At 37.9% G+C, this 20,831-nt stretch overlaps 2 protein-coding genes across 4 annotated transcripts in view; both read right to left on the bottom strand.

Annotated features, from left to right (window-relative positions):
- The window catches only part of cltcl1 (clathrin, heavy chain-like 1), a 73,188-nt gene extending 60,661 nt beyond the window's left edge, over nt 1-12,527 (bottom strand). For both annotated transcript variants that reach the window (XM_066643602.1, XM_066643603.1), the window contains exon 1: nt 12,233-12,527. In XM_066643602.1, coding sequence (XP_066499699.1) covers nt 12,233-12,274 — 42 coding nt within the window. In that variant the 5' untranslated portion in view covers nt 12,275-12,527. The remainder of the gene's footprint in view (nt 1-12,232) is intronic.
- Nucleotides 12,528-15,994: 3,467 nt separating this feature from the next.
- si:dkeyp-117b11.1 (B-cell linker protein) overlaps nt 15,995-20,831 on the bottom strand; it is a 44,124-nt gene continuing 39,287 nt past the window's right edge. For both annotated transcript variants that reach the window (XM_066643994.1, XM_066643995.1), the window contains exons 17-19: nt 19,248-19,331; nt 18,520-18,678; nt 15,995-16,686 (exon numbers count right to left, since the gene is read on the bottom strand). In XM_066643994.1, coding sequence (XP_066500091.1) covers nt 16,570-16,686; nt 18,520-18,678; nt 19,248-19,331 — 360 coding nt within the window. In that variant the 3' untranslated portion in view covers nt 15,995-16,569. The remainder of the gene's footprint in view (nt 16,687-18,519; nt 18,679-19,247; nt 19,332-20,831) is intronic.

Raw genomic sequence — 20,831 nt, 5'->3', positions numbered from 1 at the left:
TAATGGATGGATATGTTTCCTTTAAAATGTTACATTTACTCAGATTAAACTTTTTATCTGTCATCTATGTTCTATTAGGAATAAAATATTGACATTTGCCATCTCCACATCATTGCATGCAGTTTTTATTCACAATTTGTTTAGTGTCCCAACTTTTTTGGAATCCGGTTTGTATCTCAGGAGCAGCATCTAAATAATTCACAATCTACTGTATAATAAATAGAAAAGTATGGATATCCAGCATTTAGTTTATAAATATATAAATAAGTATAAAAGTATAAAAATCTAAATAATCATCATTAAAAAATATCTCTAAAAATATAGAAATAGGAAAAATAGCTAAATGCAGCGCATTAAAGACATTCAACTCCTGATTTATTTCCTGATAACAAGTGTTTAATATTTAAAAATTATAAACTATAAACTGTAAACTGCAGAACAAATATAACCAACAGAGGCCTTAAATAATCATATGTCATTTGAGATCTCTAATACTTCAAATCAAATTCAGCAAAACTCACTGCACAGTTCACAGATGTTTTGTCAACTCAACCTTTGCACTTCTCAGATATAAACACTGAAATTTAACAAAAGACAGACAAAATTACTCTTCACCTATTTTAGGGATAATCAGGTAGTTGTTCGGCTTAAAGAAGCAGCACACTTCCCCTTCTTCACTAGCATGGCGTCTGAGGTGCTGACAAGAGCCCTATTCTGTTGCAACTGGGGGGATGCCTAGACTGTGAGGAGACCTGGGACTTAGCCCCAAGAAGAAATGTTGCTCTATGAAATCTTAACCAAATGTTTGTAAGGTCAAAACCAGCAAGAATTCAGATCCTACTATGAGGGGCTTTGGTTTAATAGTACAATTCTACTAAAACTGCATAAATTAATATGTTGTTAGCACATGTACATTTACTTTGAGATTACTTTAATATGGGAGTACTTAACTAATACACTAAAAATAGCATGTTGTCAACAAAAGCAGAGAATAACACAGGGTATATTTGCCACATTCTAAAAAAATGCACTATCATATATTTGTGCTAAATACAAGTTTTTGTACATTTGTACTAAACCAGGGGTATCAAACTCAGTGGGTAGCCGGCCACAATACACTCACTTCAATGCCAAGTGGGCTGGATCACAAACGCTTTAATCAATAACATATCAATAACAATATCAGCAACTCCTCTTAAATGTTTCAATTAATCCACAAGGTGCATGCTGAATTCACAACTTCATCATATAAAATAGATGAACATGTGAAATTCATTATAACAAATATGGCTTAATATTTAATAAACTTAATATATTTGACAGAACATCGGTTATTGAAGTAAGATTAAAACTATTTCCGTGCAATTTATCTAGGAGGGACTTTGACTCCATTGGCTGCAGAACTAAATGATGGACAGCTAACTATGGCTGCTGATTGGATAAATAATTGACGGCCAATGAGAAGCACGTTCCCTCGTACTATGGAGTATTAGCCTCTCCCTCTGGCTGAGGGAGAGCTGTGGAGCTTCTTCTTAACAGTTTCACCTCAGAAATATGGAATAAAACCAGGGTGCGAATTATACAATGAAAATTGTGGGAGGGGGTCAAATTTTTCTTCTGGTCATAATGAGAAACCAGTGAGTCTTGCTTGTTTACTGTAATGTCTGCAGCACATTAACGATAAATCCATTACACCAGCTAACGTGCCACATACCTGTAGTGTATGTTGGATGTTAATATACACCGTGATATATATATATATATAAATATATATTTGACGTATATATTTATATATTGTGTTTATAGCGTTGACCTTATTCAAACTCTTATAATTACTGATATTTGACTAATGATAGTAATTAAAGTTTATAATTGGCTTAAGCCATTAAAACGTTAATAATTAGTTTGAGAATGAATAATAGTCAAGCTAAGTGAGATCTTCAGGATTTTCAGACTTTTTAATGAACAGACTGTATACATTGTAATTTCAAATAATGAAAGTTTTATTAACAAAGAGAAGGATATTTAATTAACATAGCATAATCTTGAAATCTCACGGCATCAACGCAGGGGAAACCGATTAGACTTTAAAGATAAGCTAGGTACTATGGCTTATGACTAATGGGTCGCTAAATAAAGTTTAATTAACGTATAAAATTTATCAAGAAACTTAATTCAATTTTCAGCTCTGGGAATGCGTAGGTTTAGCTTACTTTTCCGTCGATTCTCACTACTCGTTGAGTACAGAGGCTCTCTGAGGTCCTGGGAGTGAAGGCGTCTCGCTTGGTTTCGCGGTTCTCCCGCGGAAGTTTCCAGGTTGAGTCAGCGTGGAGGTCTTTTTCGTCGGTTGAGTCGCCTCGGGCATACTCGGAGAGTGATGATGCAGGCGGCAGGATCCTCTCTTTGGCTTACTGTCCTGAGCAGGAGTGTCCAACCATATGGACGTTTTGGACGAAAAGTTTCGCTAGTTACTGCAGATCCAGAACTGAAAATCGATTCAATAGACTTACTTATTCTACGACTTTCTTCTATCTCGGCGGTGTTTCTTACTCTGGCCACGAATAAGTTCACCTGCTTTGATCAGTCGTGAGATTAAACTTAGATTGGGCGATAAAACATAAACACGATTAAAAGAAAAGAAGATATTCAAATCACTCGACGTATTAGTAGGGCTTCATACTCTAGCTAATTCAAGACGTCTCTTATGAGCTTTAGTGAAGTCTTTTAAGGTTCTTCTTTGTTCGTCGTCGTGAGGAGGAGAAAACGTCTCGCTTGGAGAGGTTTGGAGCTTGAAGAAAAACAAAGAACGCGTACAGGCGTTCAGAGTGGAAACGAAGTTAAGAGTTGGTTAAGAGAAGTTGAGAGCTGAAAAAACAAACGTAAGAGTTGAGAGCTGAAAAAACAAACGTAAGAGAGCTAAAAAAACAAAACGTAAGAGAGCTAAAAAACAAAACGTAGGAGAGAGAGAAATGAGCCGGCATCCTCTTTTCAAAGGTAGCGCGGTCACACCCTATTGGGAGGTGTCCTTCCTTTGATTGGATCCTGGTCCGAGGCTCACGTGACTGGCTTCATGAGACAGAAAAGGGGGAAGGTAGGATCAGAGATTCAAACAGTAATAAGATAGAAATTTCGAGTATCGAAATTTCCTATACATGTTAGTAACATATCACAATGAGTGTCCTGGATTATTAATCAAACATTTACATAAGATTTTATCTTGGGTACGTCGTGTTCACGTCCCGTTTACAATGTTAGAAAAATATTAATTCGTTTCCTTTGGTTTAGAGACAGAAATTTCTTTCATGATTGACAACAGTAATAAACATCTCTTCATTGGTTGATAGGTGTCCATCTGAAGACAACTGAATGACATCTGTACATGTGTGTATGTATTAATCAGAATTTGATTTTATTTTCGTTATTGTTTAGGTGACCTCGGGCGAGGCTTAGTTTCGCCAGTGTCCATTTGGGGTCGCTGTTGTTCCACGCTGTTGGTCCGGTGCGGATGAGCTTCCAGGAGGTCAAGCCGAGTTCATTCAGTTCTACCATCTGGGGTAGTCTGTTTTAGATTTCCCACGAGATAATGACAGGCGCCACTGTCATAAACGGGCTTATAACACCCCCACTCTGTTTTAAGTTCCTGTTTCTTAAAATCATTATAAAAACTTGTTATCTTTAGTTCCTGAAGAGAAGAAGGGGGCCGGGGGCCAGGTGTCCTGGTCCGTCTTTTGATGTAGACCTTATGTGTGTGCGTGAGGGTGTGTGTGTGTGTGGGGGGGACTGCAGAGTCTTTGTACCCCCGCGGTCTGTGGAATGTGGATTCTGTCGCAGACGAACATCCTTGTTAGAGGGGACAGTCTTTTAATGAAGAACTTTTCATTTCTCGATCTATACTCCACTACATACCACACAACAATTGTTTTCAGAGGTCAGTAGTTTTCTTGCCCTGGAAATAAAATTCATACTAAACGGAATCTCTTCCACAGAAACATGTGTTAATTAATTCTGAATAAATGGGAATAATGTCACTGAAAGTTATTGTAGCTTAGGCTTTTGTCCTGTCTCATCCATTCATACTGGGACCAATACAGCATCTACAATGTAAAATGTTAGGGGGAGTGGTGGAATGCCTTTATATATAAACTGGCTATTGTAATTCTCCAAAGTAAACTCTCTTTTAGTGAATCAGGTTAAGTGAAAAAAAGTTTTTAATAATAAACGACAGAGTTACGTTCAAAGCGCCACAGCATTTTTTAAGGTGAAACGGTAATTGAGCAATCTAACGTGTGCGATTCACTGACGGCAATCAAGGTAGCTACTTAAATATAATGCCTTCTCTGGCTTGTGCAGGTTCTACCCTAACGAGGGCACAATCCATGTGAGCAATAATTTGTGTGAGACAGGCAAAGAGGTAAACCGTAACAAGGGATGGTATGGTTTAGAGTTTAAAATAGTATTTTTCCCGGCATGGGTATTGTGAATTAATTGTAACATTTAACATTATGTCACGCCCTTGTCCTGTCGTGTCTGTTTTCCCTGCCATGTGCTCTCTTAGCACATGGCTCTGTTTGTTATTGTCTATGTCTCCGCCCATGTCCCGCCTTTGTTCCTCCTCGTCAGTGTCTTATTATCCTCGTTATCAGTCTCAGGTGTCCCTCGTCTATGTAGTGTATTTAAGTCCTCTTCTGTCACTTCCTAGTTGTCGGTCATTTGCATTGTTTTGTTACCATGGTTTCTTTGTCATGTCGCTCAGTCCGGTCTGTCTGCCTCCATCGTTTCATGTGGTCATTTTACTTCCTAGTCATGTTGTTTCTCATTTCAATTCCCATGTCATGTTGTTTAGCCCTCTAGTCTGTCTGTCCTGTTTGCTTTAGCTCTTCGTGTTTAGGATTAGTCTGTCTCTGCTGTTTCTCATTTCATTTCCTCTCATTGGTTTGCTCTTTGGTCTGTCTGTCTTGCCTGTGTCTCATGTCTGTTTGTGTCTTTCCTCTGTTTATCCCGGTGTCCAAGTTTACTCTGTTTATCTCTGTGTTTTAGTTTAGTCTGCTTTAGCTTTCTGTCTAGGTTGTCTGTTTAGTTCTCCTTGTCCATTTATCTGTTTAGCTCTTCCATGTTTAGTTCTGTTCAACTCAATCTAGTTTCGGTCTGTTTCTAGTTCTCTATGTCTGTTTACTTATCTCAATCCAGGTTTTTCTGTATCTATTTAGATCACTCCTTGTATTGTCTCTCTGTGTTATGGGCTGTATGCCCGTGTCTCTTCTTTTCCTTTTCTTGTCGTCTTGCTATCCCTCCCTGTCTTTAGGTGGAGCTGTGGAGATATCCGGTATTGCTGGCTACTGAGGTGCTTCCTGTGTCTGCCTATAAAAAAAGCAGGAAGCTGAAGATAAAGAGGCCCCTTTTTTTTTTTTCCCAATTGTGAATTGCCATGTGTTGTGAACTTGGTGATTGCTTTGTCTCTGTGTGAGGACTATGTATTTCTGAAGACTGTGTGTTTCCTTGTGTGTGTTAACTTGGTGATTGCTCTGTCTCTGTGTGGGAACAGTGTATATCTGGAGACTGTGTGTGTTAGTTGTGAACTTCTGTGTATATCTGGAGACTGTTTCCTTGTGTGTGTTAACTTGGTGATTGCTCTGTCTCTGTGTGGGAACAGTGTATATCTGGAGACTGTGTGTTTCCTTGTGTATGTTAATTGTGTTCTGTTTATTATTTTTGTGGTCACCTGTGCCGGAAGGGGGTAAGTGCCTTTTGAGTTTATCTACTTTCTCCTGGTTTATTGTTAGATGGGGAGTCAGGGTTATTTATTGTCATTTATTTGTTTATTGGTTTGAATAGCAAAGTTAGTGTTGGGTTATGTTTGTTATTTTGGCAGTGGCTTACCCCTGGAGATATGGCTTTAAGGTTTGTGTGTTATAAGATTTGATTGTTTGATTTTGTTTAATATCCATATTTTCTTTGTAAATACACTTTTTTTCATTTATTCTAAACTGTGAGTTTCTCTTTTTTTTCCTTTTTCTACTTTGTCATTCACCAATAACCATCTACTAGACCGAGACGTAACACTCTGTCTCAGTCTTTCTTTGTTTAAGTATTTCTGTCTAGTTTTCTTAGTCTGTCTCTGTATTGTTATTTTGTTTTGTAAATAAAAGTAACTGTGTTTTAGTGTGTGCGTCCGCCTCCATCAGTCCGCCATCCATGATTCCTGACACATTATAGGTAAAAATTATATATAAATGTTTCAACCCTCTTTTGTGAGGTTCAAGTCTTATGGGGGGGTCAGACCTTCAAATACTGAATAAATTGCCTAGCGTATCGATTCCAAACAGAAAACTGTATTTATTTTCCAAATTCATGGCGGCTGATACCCCTAATGTCCCATCGCGCTCCAGCTCTGAATCTGATAGGCGGAAATGTGCGTTTGTGAAGAACCATCTGAGAAAAGTGTGTTTGGGAACGGGAACTTGCCCCTGGCTGCAACAGAGCTGGTAAGTTCTGCAATGAGATGTAATTTTGAGCAACAATGCAACAACTTTACACCTGGCAAAACATGAATTTAGTGATACGATCACATTTGAATTTCACTTTTCTGCAAGAGGAGCCAGATGTAAAAACTCCAAGGACACACTGATCAGAATACCATCAAGGTGATCATGGGCTCAGGGGATTTAACAGATATTTGAAGGTTATGTTCTATCCTTTATATTAACTCAATGATTTCTCTTTTTTAAATTTAACTCAAACAATAGTTCTTGTTGGAATATATGAGCTGTGAATCCTGAATCTCAAATGTCTGTCCACCACACATAATGCACAACATAAGTCATAAAACAACAGCACCCAAAAAAGTGCACTTTATGGTGCATGATAAAACCATAACTTTGGCTACAAGCTTTATCATTAATTAAACGGCTATTATTTTTAAGGTTATTCTTCAAAGCATAAGCATAAATAACAGAAAAAAGAAAGAAAGAGAGAGCGAGAGAGACCCACTCTTACTAATTGCAAGATGCAGCCTGTGGCCAAATCAAAAGCACATCCATTGATTTATCTACACAGCTTTTATGATGCACTTCTGGCCCTTTACTTTCAGACACCAGCTGGACAAACACTCTCTTAGTCCATATGCAACATTCTTTCTTGAGGGGTCAACAGGAAAGTATGCTGTCGCAGGCAGCATCTCCTCAAATGAAACTCATAAACTATGAAACATACACCAGGACTGACATATGGCCCATCTTTCCTGCTTAAGTACAAATTGTTGCTGTGGTGTTCCCTACACACCTTATATAGAGAGTGCTTTGCATTCTTTGGAAAACTAGGAAGTCACCACATCAGCAATGTTTAGGATCTGGATGATACAATGGCAGCTAAGGTAGAGAGGCAAATTTTCAAGGTAGTTCATCACTAAGCATGAAGGCCTATTCATACAAAGTCCAATTTTTACAGACAACCCCCCCACCCACAAATAAAATGCATGTCAAGTTTGAGAACAAACACATGTACATTAAAGGCATTGTTCATAATTGTAATCAAATTCATAAGATGACCTGGCGCCATTCACTTGCTCTCAAGGCTGGTTGTTTGCTTGAAACCAGTCTAATGTATATATGAAGCCCCAGTATCTGTAAATCAATGAATAAAGCAAACTGGCTCAGTCCAGTATGCTAGCTTTTCTCTGTCTCTTACTCTGCTCTGTCTCTTACTCTGCTCATGTTTTAAACAATGGACAGAACTCTAAACATTGAAAAGCACAAACCAAAATGAGGATATTGCTCAGGTGAGTAATACTGACATACTTTTGCTGTTTCAGATCACTTAAGGTGGAAATGTCTCAAATTTTGGAAGACGGCTACCTGCACTACTGAAAGTGCTACAAAACTAAACAACTCCAGTTACAAATGAATTTCTGTGGTAATTCAAAGAGTGAATAAAAACTTATGGACAAATTTCCTTCCCCCAAGTAGACACTTAGCCTTGGAATGAAAACAAGCAGAGAGTACTGTGATTGCCCACAATCATAGATGTTCCCTTTAACAGTGTCTTTCACACTGAGTCCGAAAACGATTGTGACGCTGTGTCAGATTTTTAATTGTACCTGCGTTACCATCAGGCTGACCAATCAGAGTGCCATTGCCATGGGTTCAGACCAAATAAATGAGCATCAGGACAGCAGCTGAACAGCTCGTCTTGTTCAAAGCAAAAAATAAAAGCTTAAACAAGCAACACACTGACTAAAATAATGTGGTAAAAAAATATATCTTTTTTAATTAGAGGAGAAACATGAAAGCCTTAAATTCCCCCAGCGGTCTATGGAAACCCTGCTGAATTCCCCGTTTTGTCCTGTAGACTGGGGTGGATTCAGCATGTGTCGTTTAATTGCAGTGCTTAAAGTACAATGATGAATTAATCAACGCTTCTACTCATAGAATTTAATTCTTCTTCCTCTTCCAGCATCTTCCAAAGAGTGCTGATCCAAAAACACACCGGAATTGATTCAGATCGTTTTTTGTGCAAAAAAAATTAAATTGTACTCTGTGTAATACGTGCCCCAATCACTTACACCCATGGGAAGTATGCATAGTGAACTGACATTCCAAAATGTGTTTTGGACTTATTGGAGAAAAGCAGAGCACCCAGTGGAAACCCACACAAACACCAATTGCCACACAGTCCCAGAAAATCCAGATTTTGAATGTGAAATTTATTAATGATTAATTTTGATTAATCAAAACACTAGACATCCATTCCTTATACTTAGGTCAGTTAAATAAATGATAAATAAGAGACTTAACAGGGCATCACAGCGGTGAAAGAGGTAGAGCTGCTATTGCATGGGGCTTGGGGTTGTGTGTTTAAAACCCTCCTGTCTGTCATTGTCTGTGAGGTGTTTCTTGCAGTCTCCCCATGTCTGGATGTACCTCCTCCAAGTGATCCGGTTTACTCCCACAGTCGAAAAACACATTGAACTGGTTATTGAAAAGTGTCCATCAGTGTATAGGGCTGCAGTTAAACAAAAAAATCAAAATGGCACCATCATATTTACTGAAATTGGTGTTACCATTTAACAATATCAAAAGGTATGTAAATTAAAGTTATAAATAAAGAAAAAATTTAGGGTGAATACACTATAACTATAAATAAATGTGCAATTTGTACATGTGCAATTTAAATTATCTAATTTCAACAAACCTAAAATGCTTTTATTAATGCCCATAAATCTCCAAATCATTACATCTTGGGTGCTGGTGATTTGGCTTATTTCCATTTTTGACACAAATCCAAACACAGCACACATCAGTCAAGCCCCAGACCATAAGATGCAGAACAAAATGGGCATGCGAGCATAAAGAGAAGCAGAAAAGGCAAGCAGGTGTCTGAGTGAGCCAACTAGGATACAACTTCCCAGCCAAAAGCAGAAGAATAACCTTTATTAATACCCTTAGGGAGGTTGCTTCTCTGCATTTGCCCCATCCAAGGTAGCAAACTTACAAATACACACTAGTGAGCAATTCTTTACACACACTAGGGGCAGTGAACACACACAACTGGAGCAGCAGGCTTCAAACCACCTCAGAACCAAGGGAGCAATTTTAGGGTTAGGTGTGTTGCACAAAGGCAATTCAGCCGTGGATAAATTAGTGCCCGCAAATGTCCAATCACTAGAGAACAAGCTGAATGAACTGAGATTCAGGCTCATGACAGACTGCCAAACACAAAACTGTTGTGCTTTCCTTTTTTCTTAATCTTGGTATCACAGCAACATACCAGACTTGACTATCATGCTACAAAGGCTAATAGTGCATGGCACAGACAGTAGTGCCACTAAACTAAGGTTGGTGGAATTTGTGTGTTTGTAAAAAACATGTGTTCTCTTTTTCAAATTCTCTGTATTTACATCTTTATACCTGAAATACATCTTTATTCCTTAATTCTGCAATTCTGTCCGTGTTCCCTGCTTTGCAGAAATCGTATGGGACTAAGCTTGTGCTGCCCTATGATCCACCATCCAGGGTGTGTTCATGCTTTGCACACAGCGATTCCAGGTAGGCTTGGGAATAGGGGTGGGTGATATGACCCTAAAATGATATCACGATATTTCAAGGTATTATGTCGATATGACAAAACATTAAAAAACATATGAATTTCAAGAACACACTTTTGCAAAAAAAATAATGAATTAATAATGAATAATAAATTCACCACATAATCATAGTGCAGAAAATTTAGCGTATGCATATAAACAGCAAAATGCAAACAATTATACAAAAAGTAACCTTAAAACGTCACAGTTAATAACAAAACAGAACAGTTGATGTGCTGTGTAATTTATCTGCTTGGGTTAGAGCTCCTTGATTACTCTACTAATAACTCTACTAATATCATTTAGATAATAGTAAAACAGAGAACAGAGAACATTTTTCTTGTCTCAACTAGGTGCTTCTGCTTGAGGTGGTAAAGCAGATTATTTGTTTTCCTATTCTTTAGTTATAGACTTCTTTCATTTTTTTTACATAATAACAAGATTTATTTTATATCTGATATTTTGTAACCAAACCACCACCACACTACTGAAGTCGCTCCCCTTTCTTCTGAGCAAATTCCTCTGAACAAAAAACACTTTCCACTGTACTTCACTGTGCCTAAATAAAATTTTTAACTGCATTTTACAAAATGTCGCACTATTTCTGGAGATGGGCTTAACGTTTTTGTTAAAATGACTGCACTTGCAGAATTAAACAACATATGGTTAAAATAACTCTGTTGTTTAAATATCCATGTCCAAGAGATCAAGGAAAATATTTTACATGCAAGGTATGCAATATAAAATCACTTATGTCTGATACAGACAATAGAAAAACAAGTGAATAATCATACACAATAGTGAATAAACACACACACACACATTTTTCCCATTTTTAGAGACAGTTATGTTTGTGGGACAAAAATTAATGAATAAGCCTGTTGCATGTTGGTGGAAAAGGGCTAATTGTGTTCAACCAATAATTTCCAAAATGTAACTTTTGTGATACCAACAAGAAAGTGTTTTTTTTTTTTTCTATTTTACTTATTCACAAAGAAATTATTGAAGAATATAAAGGATCTGATTAATAAAAAATAATAAAAGTTTTCTGGGGTATTATATTCCATATATACAAAACAGTTACTCCAGAATAAAGCATTTCACAAAACTACGCTACAAAATCTGTTTACTTCTTAAACATTTTGAGGTACAGTTTGTTTTTTTCCCCCTTTTATCACCATTCTCACTCATGACTTCACAACTCCGATTAATTCCAAACACAAGGGCATTTGGCAAACATGAAGGCAAAGTATGTGTTAAGCTGTATTTTCTAGACGTTCCAGCCTTTGCTATCAAGACGTTTGCTCCAATTATTTTTCTTAAAGAATTAACAATTATACTTCAGGTTTAGTTTGTTTAACTCTTCTAATATAAGTAAAATAACCCTTCAGTAAAATTCCTAATATAACTATATATTTAGCACTTCTGGTAGATTTCTGGTGGGTTTCTTGCAACGCGAAAAAAATACAGATACAAAACCCTTCTACTATAAGATCAGAGAATGTGTATATGGTGTGAACATGTTAAGGGTGCGAGCTTAAGAGTGGCCCAAACATACTTTCCTCACAATAACTGCCCCCCCTCCCCTCCCCAAACACACACACACACACACACCACTCCTCCAAACGACGCAGTGCTTTAAGTCATGCCACTCCAGGCTGAAATCCAAACAACTCGAACTTCTCAAACGTTGATAGAATTCATAACCTACATGAAAAGTAGCTACGTCTTTTCATTTAAGACTACATTCTCGGACTGACTGGTACGGTGGCCCCGCTCTCCTTTTCCCACACTGTATTAGTGAGCATAGTGTTATGGAGAGTCATTCTCATATTAATAACTGACTGAGCTCCACTTCAACTCTGCCTCCGTCCGAGCTCCTGAAGTTATTTAAACACCAACGGTGTATATGTCCCCCATCTCACAGAGCAGCGGGAACGGGTTTTACATTAACGACGCCTCGCTCTCTGAAACCGCTTGTATTTACGAGTTAATTCTGCGAGTCACCGGGGCCTTTTGGTGAGGGCTAACCTCAAGAGTTGTTGTCGTTCCGCTGTTAAGGCAGGGACACAGGACTTCAGCGGAGCTCAGAGCGGGAAAACCAAACCTATCTCAAAACTCCTACTCTCTTGCTCCTGAATATCGGCGCCTTACCTGCAGATGTTCCTGAAATCGGATGGGTAATATCTGCGCCATTGTCCCTCCACTGGAACACACACAGACTAAATGGAGAGGAAAATACACGCAGGGACGAGAACAGGAAACTGTTATTTGTGCTCAAATGAAGTACCGCAAGATTGGTGGTTAATGCCGTAAACACTGTGTCATCCCTCGAGAACAAACTGTATGCCGCTGCACCGCCTCTTTATCATCAGCTCGTTCACTCCGCTCTCAAATGCAGCACTGGAACATAAGCATTAATGCTTCCGCCACACAAACTAGACCCTAGGAGCGCTAATTTATCCAGAGCCATGAGAGCGACTCTTGACGTATGCAGTAAAGCGACCCTCGGTCACATTAGCGCACAAATTAAGAATCCCATTCGAAGTCCGTTGCCGAAAGAGCATTTTAAGCTCAGTGCAAGAGAGTGAGGGGTGTTTACCTTTCCGCTACCCCCTTCCCACAGAGCACGTGATTCACAGATTCCACAGCACTCCTATTACTTACCACAGGACTAAAGTGGAAATAACGCAACTGTATTTAAGAACAAAACAAACAACACCTACTACTACTACTACTACTACTACTATATTATAACGACACAATATTTCGATCAATTTATTTAATTAATACGTATTAATATATGAATAATTCCACCACCAAACACCATTATGTTTATTATTATTAATATTATTGGTAGTAGTAATCGTAGTAGTTATAAGAGGCTACATAAGGCAAGGTGTTCAGTATTTTTGTTTCACTTTTACATTTCATTAAACACATTCAAATAATTTCTTTTGATGAAGCATGAAATGAAATTTGATTAAATGTTTAGAAGCAGAAATCCAGTTAATCAGAGGTACATTGATCCAATTTACAAAACCTATTTTATTTTTTAAATACTCCATATTTACCAAAGTGCATTTCTTTGTATGAACAATAAAATATGCCCTTACAATGACTTGACAAAATGTTGATGGATGAAAAATGCTGAATTTGAGGTGTTCCAACCACTTTCATGGCCACAGGTACATAAAACCTAGAACTTAGGCATGCAGACCTCATTCTACAAACATTTGTGAAAGAACGGGTCATTCTCAGGAGCTCAGTGAATTCAAGTGTGGTACCATGACATGTCCAGTCATGAAATATCCTTGCTACTAAATATCCCATAGTCAATTGTCAGTGGTATTATACCAAAGTGGAAGTGATTGGGAATGACAGCAACTCAACCATGAAGTTGTAGGCCACATAAAATGACAGTGCTGGGTCAGCAGCTGAGGTGCATAGTGCACAGAGGTTGCCAACTTTCTGCAGAGTCAACTGCTACAGACCTCCAAACATCATGTGGCCTTCAGATTATCTCAAGAACAGCGCATATATAGCTTCATGGAACGGGTTTCCATGGCTGAGCAACTGCGTCCAAGCCTTATATCACCACTCATAATGAAAATCGTTGGATGGAGTGTTGTAAAGCATGCCACCACTAAAGAGACGAATCATGCTTTCACCTCTGGCAATCCGATGAAGAAGTCTGAGTTTGGCAGATGCCAGGAAAATGGTACTTGTCCAATTGCAATGTGCCAAGTGTAAAGTTTGGTGGAGGGGGGATGATGGTGTGGGTTTGTTTTTCAAGAGTTGAGCCATTTCATTCCAGTGAAGGATCACTTGAAGCTTCCGTCATAGACATCGTTAGACCTGTTTTAGCCCCCCACCCCCCTAAATGTTCTTTAGCTTACCTCCCCAATTCTTTCATTATCAACAATGCTTCTCTCTGTCTCAGTTTAACAATTTAATGAAACTTGGACACACTAGGACCTGGGGGTGTTAATGCTATTACTGCATATCTGTTCTCTACGGCTCCAAAACAGAGAATGCGCTTTTCATTGGTCTTTGTTTGTTACCTTAAATTTATGTTTTTGGACTGTACTGGAAAACTACATTTCATTCTCCCTCAGCACACCACAGATGAATTTTTGAATCAAAATATTTTTTTAAACATAAAAACCACATTAGATCATTTCATATAGATTAACAATAACATTAAGAAACAATTATTTGAGTGTAGGACAAATTGTGAATCCTAAATAAGCAATTAATTCTATGACATTTTGTCTGGACATATCTAATGAGGACGAAACTGTCTTTTAGACCAATAAGATTTTTTTTCACTTCAGATCATATTGTAATTAAAGAAAATAATTGTTATTTTAAACTGGCAATACATTATTTGCAAAATACATGAACAGATTCTGCTTTGGCATATTCAAAAATGCTCCTTACAGGCACTGACATTCCTGATGGCAGTTAGCTTAATAAATGTCTGACAACAAAAACGTTTTATATGACTTAATACAGCTGAAACAGGTTTAAAAGTGCATCCTAGTCACTTGGCCTCTGCATTTTTTATTTTGATTTCAGAAAGTTGCCAACCCTATGCACATGGTGTATGCAGGGAGAAGGTGTACTGGGTTTCCTGACAGTGTCATTTCAAGACATAAATAAAGAAAAAACATTAAATGATTGCCTGTTGCTATCTTTAATTAAGCAAATTGAAAAGCCACTGATGCACTAGTTGAAATAGATTTACGCTAACAGAGGAAACCTGATTATTGATGAATGTAAAGTAAGTCTCCTGAAAAATCCAGTTAAAATGTTCATGCATTAAACACTGCAGTATTTAGAGCAGACTGAACTGATATATATATATATATATATTATTTTCTGATGCTATGACTGTATATTTTACTGATACCTCTATATAATGAGTTAATAGTTTTTCACAACTCAGTTTTTGATTTTTTTTGTTTTTTGTTGTTTTATTGTTTTTTACCTGTAGATTAATTCATTAATTAATTGTCTGTAACCGCTTATCCAGTTCAGGGTCATGGAGGGTCAGGTGCCTAAACACAAAATCAGTGGGCACAAGGCATGAACATGGAGGGGGAGCCAGGCAACACACACTCACACATTCACTCATACCTATGGACACTTGAGTAGACAATCCACCTGCCAACATGGTTTTGGACTGTGGAAGGAAACCGCAGCACCCGGAGGTACCTTCTGCGTCACCATGCCGCCGCTGAATATTGAAGTATGTTCAACATTTGTTTTTTGTAAAGGCAGCAGCTCTTAATTAATCTGTACCTCGTCAAAGAAATTTACTGCTATGATGCAATTAGCCCAGCCTAACCCTAACCCTAGCCCATTAAAACTTAGCCCCCCTAATCATTAATCTCTAGTGATGGCCCTGGCTTCAGCACACCAAGAGATTTTGGATATCATGCAGTTGGGAATGGACTCTTCCTGTTCCAAAATTACTGTGCACCAGTGCAGAAATCAAGGTCCATAAAGAGTTGGATGAGCAAGTTTGATGTGGAAGAATTTGAATGTCCTGCACAGAATCCTGGCCTCAACTCATCAACCTTCGGGATGAATTAAAGCAGAGACCACAAGCCAGGCCTTCTCGTCCAATATCATTGTTTGACATTACAACGTGCTTTTGAAAGAATGGTCAAAAATTCCCATAAAGACACTCCCAAACAATGTGGAAAGCTTTCCCCAAAGAGTTGAAGCTGTTATAACTGCAAAGGGCGGGTAGACATCACATTAAACCATAAGGATTAAGAATGGGATGTCACTCAATTTCATGTGTGTGCAAAGGCAGACAAGTGAATAATTTTGCCAATATAGTGTACATGTTTTTGACTAATTTATCTATAATTTACTTAAGAATTTAAACTGCATTTAGGCACATAGTTTATTCAAATGCTTACATTGGATGCATTATACACTGCAATAAAAAAAATGAAATAAAATAAACAGATACAAGATTTATTGCTGATTGCACATTCATTTTTGAGGGTTAACAGGGTAACATTCATTCATTCATTCATTATCTGTATCCGCTTATCCAGTTCAGGGTCGTGGTGGGTCCAGAGCCTACCCGGAATCATTGGGCGCAAGGCGAGAAAGGACTGGAGTTGGTGCCAGTCCTTCACAGGGCAACACACACACACACACACTCACACATTCACTCACACCTACAAACACTTTTGAGTCGCCAATACACCTACCAACGTGTGTTTTTGGACTGTGGGATAAAACCAACAGGGCTACATGTGTATCTGAATGTTTACTTCTGGTGAGGTGATGTGTTTGTTGGTGGTGGTGTTAGTGTTGATATGTGTAAGAATTTTGTCTGAGGTGTGAATGCTTGAAAGACTAAGAAAGTTATTGAGAGAGAGAAAGAGAGAGAGAGAGACGGAGCAAGAGGAGCCTTACTTATATCGGTGTATATCTACATGTGTATATACATACGCTTGCACATTTTACAGATGTACAGGGTGTGTGAGGTAGGTGGTGTGTTTGGCTTGACTTTTGCTGTCAATCAATAGAAGGGGATTATCCTTATGATGAGATATCATCTCCTCCAGACTGCCAAAGAGCTGAGAACAAGAGAAATGCAGGCAAACAAGGTTAAGAGAGTGAGAGAGCTGTTTAATAACTCTCCTGTATACTACTACATTTCAGGGTTGATCCCTATGCAATCATCATCTATACTACATGGTCAAGCAGTATGAACACCCAAACAATATTCTTGTGTGCTATTAGATCATCTCATTTCAAAACAATGAGCATAGCATAGCTGCTTCTCCTTGCCAGCAGTAATGGTTTCCACAATTCTATAAATGTGTTCCAGTAAATAAACAATATTTTGTGCTCAGGAACCCAAATCTTGATAGTATGCACTATGCATTAGGGTATGTTATCCTGGCATCCACCTAAACTAGATTTGTTTGTCAGACTGCCAGACAGAGAAATGTGATGAGTCACTGCAGAAACTGCTGTTTAAGAGTTCAGTGGAACACTGTCAGGAAAAAAGGTAATGTACATGTAAATTCTTTTTCACTAAATAGGCAGTGCCATAGTAACTTTAAAGGTACAACAACATTTCAAAATCCAATAATTTACCTAAAGGTACATTATATACTGTCTTCCAAACGAAAGGTGAATATTTCACAATACAACTGTTTCCAGTAGAAAAATAACAGTCAAGATTAACTGAATTAAATTAGTAAATATAAAAAATCTACAATTACAGTGGAATGTGTTACAATTAGGATCCCTAATGCCAGGATCAGACTACATAAATTTTTGTTTGATATTGACAAGAATTTGTAATATCTGGCAAATTTACTTTATTGATCCAAGAGGAAAATTCAAGAAAAACCCTAAAAAAAACACACATTGCGGACTGAGCTACTGGGAAGGCTTCTGCTCGTGTCAGCACAGGAAGCTGTATGAGGAATGGGCTGTGTAGTGTGGTATATTAAAAGAAGAGCAATGTGGCATCAAAAATGCTTCATGACACCCCTGAGAAAATCAAGTCAGAATTTTTGTATATTCCCAGCTAGTTTGACATGTCATGGAACATGCTCCTTGCCAATGAGGAGAGAGCACTTTCTAGTACACATATGTAAACATAGTGTCACGCCCTTGTCTCGTCAGGTTTGTTTTCTCTATCTCAGCACATGGCTTTGTTTTGTTGTTTGTTGTTGTTTGTCGTTCTCTTACACGTTTCATGCCCCAGTTCTGTAGTGTTGTTTCTTGCTCTTTTCCTATGTTCGAAGTCGTGTTATTTCGTGTTTCTCCTCAAGTCCGTTTGTTTTGTTATTTCTATAATAAATTATCTGTGTTGTAGCGAGTGTGTCCGCCTCCATTAGTCCACCCTTTACGTCCCCGTGACACACAGAGAAGAGAAAATGGGAAGCTGCTGCTGCTGAAGCTGTAAGGTGGAACAACAAAATTGAGGAATGATACTGAGAACTGTGAATTACCATGACAGAGTCCAAAAAGATAAAATTTGACCAGAAATAGCATAGGCATTTCAGCAACTTTTGACATGTTAACACATTATATCAGGTTCTTTCTGAAAGATAGACAGCCCATAGTGACCACTTCATGACACCCAGAAATGGGTCCACGATTGTTTTTCTTCTTCTTACTTTTCAGAATACAAAACCACCAGCATCACACACAGCATTTCTGTAGCAATTTCTTGACCTACTTCTACGATGATGACTCATACAAGAATGCAGAAGATTATTGGCTTGTGTCAAACATATGATGTTGCCACTCTTCCAACGACACAAATGCATCGCACTATTATTTCCAGATCTGATGTAATGACCATTGCGAATAAAATTAATATTATGTAGTATGATCCTGGCATGTAAGTACAAAATATGATGGCACTACTTCTCTTAATACTGTTTTACCTCCTCATTTTCCTTTCCCTCTTTGCCCAGGACATAGCTGTTTGTATCTTTGAGAAAACGTACAGGGATGTTGTAGACTCTCTGACTGAACAGCACGACTAGAGTATAGGGCTGCTCTGCCTTCTGAGTAGTGCTGCATCTTACCAAGAAGGAACCATCCTGAAAGGGGAATCAGACAAAACATATACAGACTATGTCAACACTGTGCTCAATAGATGTTCGGATTGAGCACCAAACTTGCAAAAAACATTATTCAATGGAATTTCAGAACTTATAAGCTCACTTACACTTTTAAAGTGCAATAAGTGAAATAATTTCCTTAACAAATGTAGGATCGATCCCTGCCCTATGTATATATATATGTGTGTGTGTGTGTGTGTGTGTGTAATGTTATATATATGTAATGTATTTTATATAAATATAAAGTAGAAGCATTTTAATTTTACAATTAAGCTTTGGCTCCTCTGCATATACCACATTTGACGGGAGTAAACACAGGACATTATGGTACAAATGTGCTAACTTTAGCAAGAATTCAAATTATGGGCCACTCATGAGGTAGAAGACGGCAGCAAATATGTTGCAGTCAGTCATTATAAACGTTCATGTTCAACATACATTTTAGTGTTAGGGTTAGCATGTTTGTAGTAGCCCACACATTCATTTTTGGACATAACTCAGTAAGATTTGCATGAAAAACTACGAATTAATGATAATCAGGTTCATACCTTGTTAAAACTGTGTAAGGTTTCCTCCGCTATCTTGCGCCCACAAATCCCAGCAAACCACTCTCTGTTCTGCAGCCCTGCCTCCTGGGTCAGGTCAACATTATATCATAAAATTAATTAATGTTAATCAAGGTGTCATTGAAATTTGACACAATTACACAAACTAAATCATAATTGAAGTTATGTAAAGACAATTTTAGGAGTAGGACCACGCCCAAACTCCTCCCCTGAGGCCCATATAAACTCTGCAAACACACATCATTTCCGCGTCAGACAAACTTGCTGCATTTGGCTCACGAGACTGACCTCGACTCGACTGTGTTGTAACGTCAGCTAGCTCCTCCACTATGAGTTCATTTCTGCTGATCCTTTATGGCAATCCATTTTAACATTAAATCGTGCGACTGGATTTACATTACAGACATCTGCAATTCATATATGGCTAGACAATTCTAAATTAAAATATCTCTAATTATATATTGACTAGAAGAAATAATTTGAGATATCTTTAATTACATTTTGACTAGTGTAAATGAAGTCAAATTTACCATTGATTTCAATGGAAGCTCCAATTCAAGATCTAGAATTAATTATAGTATGTCAAGCCATTTTAGCTTTTAATAATTTTTTTATTGATATTAAGACTTCAATTTGCACATTTGCAATTGTTACTAGTAAAGAGCTATGTTTACTAGTAAGAATTTAAACCTTAGTAGTAAGATTTCAATTTTCATATCAGGAATTTAATATTTACTAGTGAAAATGTAATTCTTGATATCAGAAAGTCAGTTACTAGTGAAATACAAATACTAGTGAAAATTGAATTTCTGATACCAAGAATTACATATTTACTAGTAATAATGTAATTCTTACTAGTGATAATTCAATCTTTTGGTGACAGAATGCAATTACTGCACCATTTAATGTGGAACAGAAAATCCAAGTAAGAAGCCATCTTCAGCATTGTATATTTTTTTCTGTATTTCCCCCAGTCCCTGACATGTAAATAAACTTATGAACATTTCTCATTGATGGAGCATTGGATGGTGATATTACGATTAGTTTTTATTTGATTATATTTGCAACAAAAAAATAAGCTCAAAATCGGTTAGATGAGCACAATGATTGTTACTAGTCAAAACTGTGCTGTAAATATCCAGTATTTAATTTAAAATAGACAGACAAAAGTGATTTAATATTAAAACAGCTTGCCATAGATCCTCTGCCTCAGATTTGGAGCAGCGTTCGGCCGTCATCAAGTCCACTGAGCCTCATTTCACCATTCTCCAGATATAAAGCTATGGGACTGCCTTGTATTTGTGGCAGCCCTCGGCCATTGTAGCACCTGCTTCCCGCTCCGGCTGTTCTAAACTCTGTGACGCGTTCTGCACGCTCTTTCCCGCTTCAGATCCGCGCGCGGCCTCTGCTGTCTATCCTGCTTATCCTTCCACTGCAACTGGCCTCCTGAGTGACCCCTCGCATATGCCTCCAAAATCATCTACACTGCTATGGGACTGCCTCGTGTTTGGAGAATGCGAATCTGCCATCGTCATGTCTGCTGCCTCCCTGATACAATCTCTGAAG

Source organism: Hoplias malabaricus, chromosome 14, assembly GCF_029633855.1.
Source record: "Hoplias malabaricus isolate fHopMal1 chromosome 14, fHopMal1.hap1, whole genome shotgun sequence".
Taxonomy (NCBI): Eukaryota; Metazoa; Chordata; class Actinopteri; order Characiformes; family Erythrinidae; genus Hoplias; species Hoplias malabaricus.
Note: the sequence above shows the minus strand (reverse complement) of the source record. Positions and strands in the feature narration are given on the sequence as shown.